This window comes from Gymnodraco acuticeps, unplaced genomic scaffold (assembly GCF_902827175.1).
Source record: "Gymnodraco acuticeps unplaced genomic scaffold, fGymAcu1.1, whole genome shotgun sequence".
Taxonomy (NCBI): Eukaryota; Metazoa; Chordata; class Actinopteri; order Perciformes; family Bathydraconidae; genus Gymnodraco; species Gymnodraco acuticeps.
In genome coordinates, this window is record NW_022991990.1 from 35,001 (window position 1) to 50,532 (window position 15,532).

At 40.1% G+C, this 15,532-nt stretch overlaps 1 protein-coding gene across 1 annotated transcript in view; it reads left to right on the forward strand.

Annotated features, from left to right (window-relative positions):
* The window catches only part of frmpd2 (FERM and PDZ domain containing 2), a 33,146-nt gene extending 17,791 nt beyond the window's left edge, over positions 1-15,355 (forward strand). Inside the window, exons 19-29 of the mRNA XM_034201101.1 lie at positions 190-306; positions 1,024-1,196; positions 3,905-4,003; positions 6,090-6,183; positions 6,862-6,947; positions 7,375-7,585; positions 9,833-10,047; positions 13,165-13,231; positions 14,008-14,191; positions 14,513-14,588; positions 15,181-15,355. Coding sequence (XP_034056992.1) covers positions 190-306; positions 1,024-1,196; positions 3,905-4,003; positions 6,090-6,183; positions 6,862-6,947; positions 7,375-7,585; positions 9,833-10,047; positions 13,165-13,231; positions 14,008-14,045 — 1,100 coding nt within the window. The 3' untranslated portion in view covers positions 14,046-14,191; positions 14,513-14,588; positions 15,181-15,355. The remainder of the gene's footprint in view (positions 1-189; positions 307-1,023; positions 1,197-3,904; positions 4,004-6,089; positions 6,184-6,861; positions 6,948-7,374; positions 7,586-9,832; positions 10,048-13,164; positions 13,232-14,007; positions 14,192-14,512; positions 14,589-15,180) is intronic.
* The last annotated feature ends 177 nt before the right edge of the window (positions 15,356-15,532 follow it).

The window sequence follows — 15,532 nt, forward strand, 5'->3', positions numbered from 1 at the left end:
AACGGCACTTATTCAAATAGTAGATCACCCCATTTTGGTGCAGAGAATTCCTCAGAAGGGCAGACTGAGTAGTGGAGGTGTCTGTGGGATTTGATCACAGGCCTTTTGAGGTCATATGTGGGTTCAGTTCTTCAAACTGTACTGTTACCACACACCGACCCCCCGGCTCACTGTGACCTTTGCCCCCAGGCGGTCGTATGATCTCTCTAAACCACATCAGCCTGGAGGGCGTGACCTTAAGCGAGGCAGCAGAGGTCATGCAGAGCAGCCCTGAGGAGGTGCAGCTCATCATCTCACAGCCAAAAGGTGCTCTGTGTGTGTGTGTGTGTGTGTGTGTGTGTGTGTGTGTGTGTGTGTGTGTGTGTGTGTGTGTGTGTGTGTGTGTGTGTGTGTGTGTGTGTGTGTGTGTGTGTGTGTGTGTGTGTGTGTGTGTGTGTGTAATGATCCTGTAGCTTTGACCCTGACCCTTCTATGTTTGTGTGGTATTAGCCTATTCTCTTAATGCACCTGTTATGAATTACTAACACGTACAAATTAGATTTCCTTTCTCTTTGTTGTGCTGCATCATGACTTTTTTTCTATAGCTTCATGCAGCTGTTAGCTTAGCTTAGCATAAAGAAATATGGAAAACTATAAAACGAGGGCGAAACAGCTAGCTAGCTCTGTCCGAAGGTAGCAATAAACCTCTACCAGCACTTTCAAACTTCATGAATTCACATCAAAATCAAAACGGAGGTGTAAATTACCTATATCCCCTCTGTGTTAAGTCTTTGTGCTAAGCTAAGCTAACTGGCTTCTAGCTTCTTATGGGGGCCAGTATAAAGGGAATTAAGGAGAGCTGTATCCGACAATGTCTGTAACTAAACGTATTCAAGGTTTGAAATGTAGAAGTATTTGCCTTACACAGTCAGACAAAAACATTTAACACATGGAATTGAAGGCTACTCTTACCATACATGGAACTCTGTATTTACTTTACTTCAGTTTTTTGAGGTGTAACATAGCTGTTGTTTTTATCCACAGTGAGCCCCAGTCCCAACAGCGTGCGATCTCCCGTGTTTAGGAATTACGAATCCCAGGGCACGTCGATAACGGACGGCTCTTCAGAACAAGACGGTTTGGATGAAATCGTTTCTGTCATGATGACGCCGAAGACCAGCAACAGGCTGAACGTCCCCCGAGAAGTACGAGCTCAGGTATAATCATGGGGAAGGTTTTGTGATCAGTGTGTGTGTGTGTGTAATGCAGTCAGAGCAGGGGACGGATCTAGACAAATATTCATGGGGTGGCAAGAGGGTGACAGTAGAATTTCAGGGGTGGCATCCCCTGGCAGAAGTATATGCTGATTTAATCGCAGTCATATCAACAATGTTAACTTGGAAAGCCACAATATTGATATTTTAACTCAATAACATTAGGTGACATTATTGTGGCACATCAGTAAAGCCTTACATATACAGATATAAGGTGGCAGACATAATGTAATGAATTTTAACTGAACAATAACTGAATGAGTTTCACTCTTAGACCAGCAGTGGTACCAAATCAATGCAGACTGCTGCAATAAGTACATTAATTAACTGTCTCATCGATGTTTGTCTGTATGAATATGATAATATTAACAATCATAATATTCCTATCAGCTGTCAATCACTGCTATGATTCACATATTCAGTGTTATTATTAAATAAACTATATTCTTTGGAGGAGTTAATGATGAATGTTCCTCAAAATGCTTGCTCACCCTCCTTCAAATTTGAAAGACAAGTAATTATCATAAATCAAAAGAATCAAAAGAACAGTTCAGCGCCCCACAACTTCATTGCAAACAGTTACAACCTTGACTTTACATCAGAAAGAACAAACAAACTAAGTGAATAACTGCATCAATTAGGGTTAAAAAATGTGTATTCAGCTAAAACATAAACATGGCTGCAGTTATTATCCAGTGAAAAGTCCTTACCTACTGGCCTAGTTAAATCAAAGTGGTTACTATTTTTTGGCTGGGCAGTGAAGTTTTACACACCGTCTTATTTGACTTTCTCAGGACTTGAGTTGACATGCTGAAAACACAGACACAGGGGGGTCTGGGGGGATTCTCCCCCAGGAGATTTTTTGAAATACTAACATAAAATACACATGCTGGTACTCTCTTGAGAAGAAAAATAAATACATCTATTACTCCACGACATAGTTAAAAAATGAATGCCATTTTAGTTTTTTGTTACTTTGTTCTGAAAGCTGAACCTGCTGCTCCTCACAGAGAGAAGAGGGAAGAGGCTGTGAATTACTTTACATTGTGGATAGCCCCCATTGTTCTGTGTGTCTAAATGACAGCCCACACACCTATCAATCATCAAACCGTGGGGTCTTATTTCATTACATTACATTACATTGCGTTTAGCTGACGCTTTTATCCAAAGCGACTTACAATAAGTACATTCGACCAACAAAATACAAACTTGAAGAAAACAGAATCATATAAGTACATCAGGCTTCATAGAGCAAAAACATTTCAAGTGCTACTCAACTGGCTTTAGATAAGCCAGTCCTTTATTAGTATAAAAGTGCTTTGTTAATAGTTCTATCGCTCGAAGTGGAGTCGAAAGAGATGAGTTTTCAGTCTGCGCCGGAAGGTGTGTAAGCTATCTGCTGTCCTGATGTCCTGAGCTCATTCCACCATTTAGGAGCCAGGATAGCAAACCCACGTGTTTTTGCTGATGGGAACTTGGGTCCACTTCGCAGCGAGGGTGCAGCGAGCCGTTTGGTTGATGCAGAGCGTAGTGCACGCGCTGGGGTGTACGGTTTAACCATGTCCTGGATGTACGAAGGGCCAGATCCATTCGCAGCATGGTAAGCAAGTACCAGTGTCTTGAAGTGGATTCTAGCAGTTACCGGAAGCCAGTGAAGGGAGCGGAGGAGCGGAGTGGTGTGGGAGAATTTAGGAAGGTTGAAGACCAGGCGAGCAGCTGCATTCTGGATGAGCTGCAGAGGTCGGATGGCACATGCAGGTAGACCAGCCAGGAGGGTTGATTTCTATCAACACGTAATGTTGTATCGATGTATATAGAGATGTACTACAGCAAAAATTATTCTCCGTCGGGACTTCCTGCAACAACACAACGCTGTTATCTTGATTCTGATTGGCCAGAAGACATTATCAAAGATGTTCTATTGAGAAGACGATCACAAAAGTTTTCTAAACCGTTTCTAGTCTTCGGTATTTCCAGACAAGTGGCTACTGAAATCAATCTTACTAACTGCTGTCTGTGCAATTTACTCCGCGCGAGTTGGCAGACTTTATTTTGCTTACTTTAACATAATTTTTCATGGTGGGGCTAAGCCATTTCTTGGTATGGCTGTAGCTTACCCCAGCCATACCTGACCGCAAATACCTCATTCCTTCCGTCTACTTGGATCCGAAATGCTTCTCGTTTTGAGCTGTCCCCCGTTCAAATGAAATCACCGCCAATCATATTTCCACGCTCGAGCCAGGGCCGGGGGAGGGGTTACAAGGCTTGCGTCTTGTGCTGCATTCACTTGCACTCGGACATTAGAGTTTTTCTCTCGTAAATGTCCGATGAGCCACAACTTTTCTTTCAAAACTAAGCTGCCAAATGGGGTGGCAGCTGGGGTGGCAAGGCCTTTTTCTGAGGTGGCAGCTGCCACCCCGTGCCACCCCGTAGAACCGCCACTGAGTCAGAGATACAGAAAATAAGGACGGAAATCATTGCTGTGTGTGTGTGTGTGTGTGTGTGTGTGTGTGTGTGTGTGTGTGTGTGTGTGTGTGTGTGTGTGTGTGTGTGTGTGTGTGTGTGTGTGTGTGTGTGTGTGTGTGTGTGTGTGTGTGTGTGTGTGTGTGTGTGTGTGTGTGTGTGTGTGTGTGTGTGTGTGTGTGTTTCAGGACAACTGCTGTATTTCTCCCCCTCCACACTGTGAGAGGCCGTTGGAGATCGCTGTGGAGCTCAGAAAGATCTCAGGAAGTCTGGGCATCAGCATCTCTGTGAGTTCATTTATATTTGTATCTTTGATTTTATCTTTAATTGTATTAATCTGTGTGAATCTGTGCACTAATGCCAACTTTCTTCCAATGAAAGGAGCTAAAACTAGCACCAAAAGTTGCCAAATAACTTTGACGTTCAATTGCAAAGCTTAGTGTGCTGCAGCTAGACAGACTTATCATGCTATCTGAATATACTTCTTGATTTTGCCCTAATGGCCTGAAAAAGTGGTTAAACTAGATGCTAATAATAGGCTTTTACATAAAGGGCAAGTGATCCAATTGGAATGCGATAGTCACCAACAATAATAGACTGCATCTTGGAAACCCTACAGCTCAAAAGCCTATTATTGCTTAGATATATTACTGTACTGTAATGTTATATGTACAGCACTTTGGCTCGACCATAAATCGTTTATAAATGTCTATAAATAAAACTTGATTTGATTTGTACTTTCAATTACTGCATTGACAGCATTGGCAGGAAATCCTTCTACTTTCTGTTTGCAAGATATTGGCTTGCATCCATGGTACAGACCTGCAAAATCCTGTGTAATGTGTTTACATCAGGAAAAAGAGTCAGTTAGTAATTAGTACAGCAACTAATTTGGAGCAGTGAGTCAGAATGAGTCTGCTCGACGCAATCTGATTAATATCTGACCGGTTTACACAGGGCCGCCCCTGGCCAACTTGGGGCCCCAAGCGACATTTTGAGATGAGGCCCCCCCCCCCCAACCGACAGGAGTGAACATTTTTTTTTTGGAAACAAAGTAGGCTGCTTTGCAAATATAATTCCTGTTTATTATTATTATCAACGGTTACTTTTTTATACAGTGAGGTAAATGGTAAATGTTCGTTCAGTATGGGTTTACAGGTGAATTTTGCATTTCCTGCCAAATACTAGCCTCAAAAAGATAAAAACATAATTAATGCAAATAAACTACTTCTACTAATAATGATAATCATAATCAATTCAATAATAAAAATACTATATTGTTTTATTATAATATAGTTGTATAGTCAAGACAAAACATGCTTATGACATGCTCAAAAACTGATATTTCTTAAATCTGTATTCTAGTTCCCTCTGTCAGCAATGTATCAACAACTACACACACATTTCTATCAGTGTTTCTCTGTGTTGTGGTTGACATGATGATGACTGTTAGGAGTTAAGGGCAGAGGCTGAGCGTCACCATGATGATGACTGTTAGGAGTTAAGGGGAGAGGCTGAGCATCACCATGAAATGTGCAAATTGACATACAAATTAATAAAAGGGGAAAAAATGCTCCATGTTTTTTAGGCTGTAACCTTTAACTGTTATGTAAGCCAACTAGACAGACAGTGTGTCTCTCTTCCTCCTGTACATCAGCAGATCAAAGGCATCACATACTTGAATGAATGGTAAATAAAGAATGCTGGAAATAACTGCATCTCCATTAGCCTCTATGCTCTGCAGAGACTGCCTTCTTCATGTCGTGAATTGCAGCTGATGTTTTAATATGGCAATTGGCCATTTGACTTATACAACATTCGTAAGTTGTACATTTGACTCATACAATAACCACCTTCGAGTGATGCTCTAGTTTCTTCATGTTTTGTTTTTTGCGCCGGACTGAAACTGTCTTTTCACCGACATCTCTTCACCTGCACTAGTGGCCGTATCAAAGCCGTGATTGGTCAGATGTCGATTCATTGCAACGGTGTCGGGTTACAAACGTGCTCCTCTTGTCACCTCTCACGGCCCGTCCACACAGCGGCGTGCGCAGCACTCTCACTCTCGCGGGGGGTGCGCGGATAACTGAGCGGAGAACTGCGCACAGCAGCTGAGGCCCTCTGGGCGGGGCCCCCTGCGCAAGGCGGGGCCCCCTGCGCAAGGCGGGGCCCCCTGCGCAAGGCGGGGCCCCATGCAGCCTGCGTGATTGGCCTGTAGGGAGGGGCGGCCCTGGGTTTACAGAGTGCTTTGTCCATGTTACATCACTACCTCACTACAAATAGTGAAACTGGGTCTTTGCACACTGTTTCCCCTCCTATATCAGCATATATTAGAATACTGAATTCATGTTTTTTTTCTCATTAATCGATCAGGATGGCTGGAACACTAATGTTCCAAATGGAGGACTTTACATAAGATGCCTTGTTCCAGGAGGCGCTGCAGAGAGAGATGGACGCCTACATTCAGGTATGACCCGGGTTCGAGTTATGTGGGAGCCAATGGGGATTCTCATGAGGAGGGGTCTGAGCTCCAACCATTATTTTAATCACAAATAATGCATGTTTCAATGTAATGAGTATTATTAACATTAACGAGGTGAATAGGCTAAAAGAAAAACCTGCTTTACAAAAGAACTACGCATCGTATTCTCTCTTGAATGACAAAATGCCTGCACTTCACTTCCAAGGTGCGAAATAAAATGTGTGAGCCGCGAGCCGACATGATGTGTTGTGTGGTGTGCGTAGTTGAACCTTTTCATATTTAAGTGTGTAGAACTTTTGTGTGTGTGTGTGTTTTACCAGGTAATGAGCAGTGAAGTCTCTCTCTCTCTCTTATAAATATCACCCGTTATTTACGTTATTACCCGGCTGCTATTGATATATTTATCTCCGCCCCTAGCGTTAGTTTTAAAGACCCCCATAAAGCTCAGGTTATAACTCAAGTCCAACAATGCTTAACGTTTATGCACTTGTGGAGAACTCTTTGCAAACTGCTTAAATAATGCTATGTTTGATCTAATTATAGTATTTTGAAGCAACCCCAACAAGGCCTTTTATCGATTCATATAGTACTCAGAGTCCTTCAGTACTTTCTGAATTTGATAGTGAGACAGACAGTTGATTTGTCTCTAACTCTCTGTAACAGGCGACAGAGTGTTGGAGGTGGATGGGATTAACTTCCAGGGAATCACCTACCAGCAGGCCGTGGAGTATCTGAGCAAAACTGGGGAGGTAAGACACAATGATGACATATTGTACATGTTAGGTTCATACTCTACGTCCCCAAATTCTATCTATCTATCCATCCATCTACCTATCTATCTATCTATCTATCTATCTATCTATCTATCTATCTATCTATCTATCTATCTATCTATCTATCTATCTATCTATCTATCTATCTATCTATCTATCTATCTATATATCTATCTCTCTAACTCTCTCTCTGTTGCTATTGTATCTGAAGGGGAACCCCCAGGTGTGTCTTCCAGCTCCAGTGTTTCATTTTCACCTAACATAGTGTGACTGACGTTCCTAATAATTATATACGTTTATACACTCATGATGTTGATAATTATCTACAAGATGGATTTGTACACATATTGTTTAGTTCCCAGAGGGTGAATCCTCAAAACTGTAATGATATGTTTTACTCTAGGTGGTGACCTTGGTTGTACAGAGGGTGACGATTAAACTACCCAGGATTTCTTTTCACTCGGACACCATCAGCAGTGCCTCCAATCAGAGCACGAGTCCAGCTTCCAGCCCGCTCAGAACCAACAGCTGCTCGCCCACCAGAACCACCACAAACACCTCAAACACCTCAAACACCTCCGATCGGCCCCGGGACTACAGCTTTGTCAACGACGGTAGGAGAGCCCGTGCTCTTTAAAAAAAAAAAAAAAGATATCAAAATATATATATATGTTTTTTTGCAGACATGGCACTTTTCAGCACATTCACTTTATGATGACACAACGATTTTTTGGCTTGTATAACCATTAGCCAATCACCAACCAAGGTACCCCCCACACCTTATCACCTGAATCTCCTCCTAGAGCAGTGTTTCTCAAACTTTTTCATACCAAGGACCACTTAACCAATAAAAAAACACTCGCGGACCACCTAACTCCAAAAATATCCAAAGACACATCGTTTTTCTAGAACAGATTACAAATCGCATGCAAATGGTACAAACAAGTGGCAACATGTGTGATGAAGGTGTTGCGCTGGGCTATATCATGCAATCGAAAGTGAAACTTAAGCTCGCTCCATTGCGGAGATATTCCCGCGAGTGTGGAAAACTTAAATTAATTTATTTCAAATGTGAAATTTGACCAATATACTCACGGACCACAACGGGTCCATCTGCAGTTCCTTGTAGAGGCAGATCATTAAGTCACGAACACTACAGAGGAAACACTCGCGTGAGAGATCGTTCTCTCTAAGCTGTCGAGTTGAACCTTCACACACTTCCTCCTCTTCATCCTGATCTTCCTCACTGACCCTGACCTTCCTCTTCTTATCCCCTCTGGTCGTCCTTATCCCTCGGCCTGTCCTTCTATATCTGTCGTCTTCCTCTTTCCTCTCACACAGACGTTACATCAGACGTTATAACATCGAGTCAAAGTATTATCTTGTTTTATATGTATTTGTTGGTAAAACAAAATGGTGTTATAATGTATTTTACTGTTGCATTTTATTATGTCTACAGAAGAATTAATTGGACATGCAAGTAATAATTAATTTATCTTGACTGTAAATGTAATAAGATTACCTTTAATGACAAAACAGTGTACTATGTAATAGAACAACATATTTTTTTATAATAGTAATATGAAAAGAATGGCATCACTCTGATACAGCTACAACCAGCAGCTAGTTAGCTTAGCCCAAAGAAAGGAAACAGCCAAACAGAAAGCTTGGCTGTGTCCAAATCTACTTGCTAACAACTCTTAAGCTTACTTATTAGCATTTGTTAGATGTATTGTGGCTGGCTGATTTTCTTTTTCTTTGGATAAACCCAGGTTTACAGTTTCTTGTTTTGATGCTATCAAGCGGCTAGCTAAAGCCTACGGTAAACCCTGAGAGACAAGTTAGAAAAAATTGAAAATCCGCAACTTAAAGGTGGGGTAGGTAAGTTTGAGAAACCGGCTCGAGATACACTTTTTGTTATATTCCATGGAATGCTCTTAACATCCCGATAGCAATGAATATCTGAAGTGCTTTGACAAAAAAACCATACAAAAAGTATGTACTGTAAAAAGCACGACCAATCATCTGAGCCGGCCCGGCTAAAGTAACTGGATGGCCTACCTGCCTGTCAGCCTTCCATCTGGGCACAAACTTATCTCGTGCCCTCATTGGTCATGTGCGCGTTCAGCCTCCGTAGTGTCGTGTCAGGTGGGCGTGTCGTGTACCATCGTGTACCATCGTGTACTGGCCGCGGCCGCAGCTAGACCCTTCTCAACATATCTGGTACTGACACCGGCTGTGTATTTTCAAATTCTAGCGCACTCGAGCTGGTTTCTCCAAAATGCTCCAAAATGACATCTCCACCTTTAAAGTGAAATTAAAATGATCAGGTTGTGGTGCACCTCGGCCTCTTGTGGCTGAAATGAGTATAACAACAACAACAAACACGTTTTAAGGAACTAAAAAGGGGATTATAGTTACCTTAAATGGTAAAAAATGACAGTTCAAAACATCTATTTATGACTTTTTTAATCCGTTTTTCTTTTTTTATAAAATATTATTTTCTGTTCTGTTTGGGATGATAGTAGCCTCCCAACATACTTTCGTCTTTACAAAATGTTGGGTTGAAATTCCAAACTTTTTGTAAGACCAGTGATACCATTTGCTGTTTATCCAAGAAAGAAAGGAAGCTACTGGGAAAACCTTTACTCCCAAATAAGTATAATGATTTGACCCATCCTAGTGTTAGACGCAGTGGGCTGCCATTATGTACGGCGCCCGGGAAGCAGTGTAGACACCTCGGTAGCACTTAGTCTTTCCGGGACTTGAACTGGTGACCTTCCAGTTGCCTAGCCAAGTCCCTATGGACTTCGCCACCATCTCTTCATCATCCCAAATACTCCTTTTCTCCAAACCCTCAGACAACACCCAGGATGTGACTCTGACTAAGTGTGCCAACGGACTGGGCTTCAGTTTCCTGATGTGTGAGCTGGACCCCCCCATCCAGGATTTCAACAGCCTGGTCCGGATCAAGACGCTTTTCTCCGGACAGCCGGCGCAGCAGAGCGGGCGGATCGAGGAGGGCGACGTCCTGCTGGCCATCAACGGACAGTCCCTCAAAGAGCTCACCTACTCTGTATGTGCACATCATAAATCAGGTTTATTCATTCATTAACAGAGGTGGGAAGTAGTGGAGTACAAATACTTCGTTACTGTACTTAAGTCGATTATTCTGGTATCAGTACTTTACTCCACTACTTATTTTTCTGACCACTTTTTCCTTTGACTTCTTACATGTTGAACACAAATACCTGTACTTTCTACTTCTTACATGTTGAACACAAATACCTGTACTTTTACTTCTTACACTTTGAACACAAATACCTGTACTTTCTACTTCTTACATGTTGAACTCAAATACCTGTACTTTCTACTTCTTACACTTTGAACACAAATACCTGTACTTTCTACATGTTGAACCCAAATACCTGTACTTTTACTTCTTACACTTTGAACACAAATACCTGTACTTTCTACTTCTTACATGTTGAACACAAATACCTGTACTTTCTACTTCTTACATGTTGAACACAAATACCTGTACTTTTACTTCTTACACTTTGAACACAAATACCTGTACTTTCTACTTCTTACATGTTGAACTCAAATACCTGTACTTTCTACTTCTTACACTTTGAACACAAATACCTGTACTTTCTACATGTTGAACCCAAATACCTGTACTTTTACTTCTTACACTTTGAACACAAATACCTGTACTTTCTACTTCTTACATGTTGAACACAAATACCTGTACTTTTACTTCTTACACTTTGAACACAAATACCTGTACTTTCTACTTCTTACATGTTGAACACTAATACCTGTACTTTCTACTTCTTACATGTTGAACACAAATACCTGTACTTTTACTTCTTACACTTTGAACACAAATACCTGTACTTTCTACTTCTTACATTTTGAACACAAATACCTGTACTTTCTACTTCTTACATGTTGAACACAAATACATGTACTTTCTACTTCTTACATGTTGAACACAAATACCTGTACTTTCTACTTCTTACATGTTGAACACAAACACCTGTACTTTCTACTTCTTACATGTTGAACACAAATACCTGTACTTTCTACTTCTCACATGTTGAACACAAATACCTGTACTTTCTACTTCTTACATGTTGAACCCAAATACCTGTACTTTCTACTTCTTACATGTTGAACACAAATACCTGAACTTTCTACTTCTTACATGTTGAACTCAAATACCTGTACTTTCTACTTCTTACATGTTGAACTCAAATACCTGTACTTTATACTTCTTACATGTTGAACACAAATACCTGAACTTTCTACTTCTTACATGTTGAACTCAAATACCTGTACTTTCTACTTCTTACATGTTGAACTCAAATACCTGTACTTTCTACTTCTTACATGTTGAACACAAATACCTGTACTTTCTACTTCTTACATGTTGAACACTAATACCTGTACTTTCTACTTCTTACATGTTGAACACAAATACCTGTACTTTTACTTCTTACACTTTGAACACAAATACCTGTACTTTCTACTTCTTACATTTTGAACACAAATACCTGTACTTTCTACTTCTTACATGTTGAACACAAATACATGTACTTTCTACTTCTTACATGTTGAACACAAATACCTGTACTTTCTACTTCTTACATGTTGAACACAAACACCTGTACTTTCTACTTCTTACATGTTGAACACAAATACCTGTACTTTCTACTTCTCACATGTTGAACACAAATACCTGTACTTTCTACTTCTTACATGTTGAACCCAAATACCTGTACTTTCTACTTCTTACATGTTGAACACAAATACCTGAACTTTCTACTTCTTACATGTTGAACTCAAATACCTGTACTTTCTACTTCTTACATGTTGAACCCAAATACCTGTACTTTATACTTCTTACATGTTGAACACAAATACCTGTACTTTCTACTTCTTACATGTTGAACACAAATACCTGTACTTTCTACTTCTTACATGTTGAACTCAAATACCTGTACTTTCTACTTCTTACATGTTGAACTCAAATACCTGTACTTTCTACTTCTTACATGTTGAACACAAATACCTGTACTTTCTACTTCTTACATGTTGAACTCAAATACCTGTACTTTCTACTTCTTACATGTTAAACACAAATACCTGTACTTTCTACTTCTCTCATTTCCCAAACAGCTGGTTCCTTTAGTCTGAATGTGTGTTTGATGCGTGATCATTATTCTTTAGAGTCATTGCGTGCCTATTGATTTGAACACGATCCGTGTATCCATCATTTCCTGGTCTTCTCTAAAGAAGAGGGACCAATGGAAACGTTGTCATGTTGCCGTTGTTCAGCATGGAAACATTCATTAGCTAACAATGACATTATTGTTCTATTAATATAAAGGGAGGTCAGGTACTCTTTAAAACAGCTGCTAGTTATGGGTACTTTTTACTGAAGTACATTTCAAAGCCTCTTTACTTTTACTTGAGTAAAGAAGTTTAGTCAGTACTTCTACTTTCACCAGTGTATTTTTAAACACGAGTATCTGTACTTCTACTTGAGTAAAGGATGTGTGTACTTTTGCCATCTCTGCCATTAATGACGTGGCACTAATCTGATTACTTATCCGTGATTTGCTTATATGTAATGGACTTACTTTTCTCTAGAGTCTATTGTACAATGACGTATCAGTGTGACGCATCACTGTCACAAAGGAAACCTGGCGACCTGTGGTGTTAAAATCAGACATGAGCTATAATTAGGCAGATATGGTGCAGTCATTTGATTATATGCAATTATTGAATAATACATAGTTTCCGAAAGCTACAGTAGTTTACTTAAAGTGGCTAAATGTTCTGACCCTATTGCTAGTGAGTTCTCATGAAAAGTTGACTTTTTAAAGATACATGACTCTCCCAGGACGAAGCTACAAATATAGGATGATCGTTTACAGACAGTAAATCTTCAGCAGTAAAATAAAACATACACATTAATGCAGCACTGTTATTAATCCGAAAATATGATAAATAATAGTGAACCCTGACAGGGAACATTTGACTGCACCTTACTAACTTTTAGTTTGTATACCTTAAGTGTATTCAGCATTTAAGACTTCTACTCCAGCAGGGTTTTGAATGCAAGACTTTGAAATTGTAGTGGAGTAATATTTATGTTCAACGTTTTCTCTTCTCACTGCAGAGGGTGCTAAAGCTGTTCAAGAATTCACCAGCTGAGGTTACACTGACACTCACCCGGCCTGCAAAAGGTGCACACACACACACACACACACACACACACACACACACACACACACACACACACACACCCCCACACACACACACACACACACACACACACACACACACACACACACACACACACACACACACACATACCATATATACATCACTTCAGGGGACATTACATTGACTTACATGCATTTCCTGGAGACTTATCCTAACCTTAACCAAGTCTTCACCCTAAAATTAATGATTCCCCTCATGGGGACCTACATTTTGTCCCCATAAGGGAGGCGAGTCCCCACACGTGACTGTAGACAGATTTAGGTCCCCACAAGTATAGTAATGCTAGGCCACACACACACACACACACACACACACACACACACACACACACACGCACACACCATGTATACATCACTTCAGGGGACATTACATTGATTTACATGCATTTCCTGGAGACTTATCCTAACCTTAACCATAACCAACACATGCCTAACCCTAACCAAGTCTTCACCCTAACATTAATGATTCCCCTTATGGGGACCTCCATTTTGTCCCCATAAGGGAGGCGAGTCCCCACACGTGACTGTGTAAACAGATTTAGGTCCCCACAATTATAGTAATGCTTGGCCACACATACATACATACATACATACATACATACATACATACATACATACATACATACATACACACACACACATACACACACACACACACACACACACACACACACACACACCAATATCCATATGTGCAGCCATGTCATTTCCTCACTGAATATGTGTGTTCTCTGCAGGGATCCTTCCTACCATCGATCAGTTCACTGACACCTGAGTGATGTCACGCAGCATCATGGAGATGTTCAGAAGCAACACTGAGCTTCCTGATCAAACAGGAAGTGGTGATGGAGGCCGAGGAGAGACTGAACGATGAAGATGTTCTGATCTGATTGTAATCGATGGACTCACCACTGCTGAAAGGTCAGAGATGATCCACAGCTTACAGAGGCGAAAGAGAACCTGATCTAAAGAGTGTTTGCTTCTGTTTTTATGATTTATGAACAGGTGAAACAATTGTTTTGCCATGATCATGTTTATACATTAATTGAATATACCTTTGTTACACACAACACATTAACAGGGGTATTAGAGTGCATGGAGAACACATCTTAAAGAAAACATGTATGAGTGACGCTTGTGGCCTAAAAGAGGAAAAAAGTTTAGGTTTCTACGTTTAAAAAAATGCCTTTGTAACAAAGAAGTTATTTGTTTATTTGTCTTTTTTCCTTTTCCATGTTCCAGGCAAACTGAAGGAACAGTGGGAAAAGTCAGACGCTGGATGTGGATGGATTTTTGGAAGCAGCAGTTAAATAAAAATGTAAGTAACTGGATCATGAGAGTATGACGGTTTTATGGGAATGTTACATGATACTCACCAATCTGTCATCTCCTGTCAACAAATATATCCAAAAGTAGCACTTTTAATCTAATACGTGCAACATTCAAGTTTATATCCCAGCCACAAGGGGGCAGCATAGTGCTAGAAGCTTTACAAACCGTTATTGCAGTCATGTCAGTGCATGTAATGTTGAATGCATTGTTAACATAATGGTTATCTGCAACATTTTACATATATGAATGGCAAAAAACAACTTACTTCCAATTGTACTGGATGTTTTATGGGAAATTGAAGAATTTGTTAAGACTTTCAAACTATTAAACACTTATATAAAAATAATCAAACTGTCAAATGTTATGATTTACTCTATATTGAAGAAAAACATGTTGTTTTGTATTAAAAATGTATATTATTGAAGTTTATTTATCAAAATCTCTTGTTTTTTTTAATTCACTTTCTTCTTTCTCTGTCCCATTATGTTAAGTACATGTCTACACTGTTGTACTTCCTTTGTCTGAGTCTCACTTCTCAAATAAGAAGCTAAACGTGTGTTTCTTTTCCTTCTCCACAGGAAATCCAAAAGAGGCTTTTTGTTGACAACAAAAGAAGAAGACGTTCGAATTACACTGTGTCAGACATATTGACATAAAACTCGTCTTTAGACACAAAAAGTCCACTTGTATGGAGAACGAGTTGCATATCCTGAAAGGACCAAATGCTATCCAATAAAAGGAATTCAAGCTTGACTTCGTTGGCAACTTCTTTAATGTATGAAATAATTTAAGCTCACAATTAACACAACAACAAAAAACACATTCTCTCAAAAAACAAAAGCCATTAAACTCAATCTGACCTAAATATTGATGATCCTGCAACAAACAATCATTAACACACACACACACACACACACACACACACACACA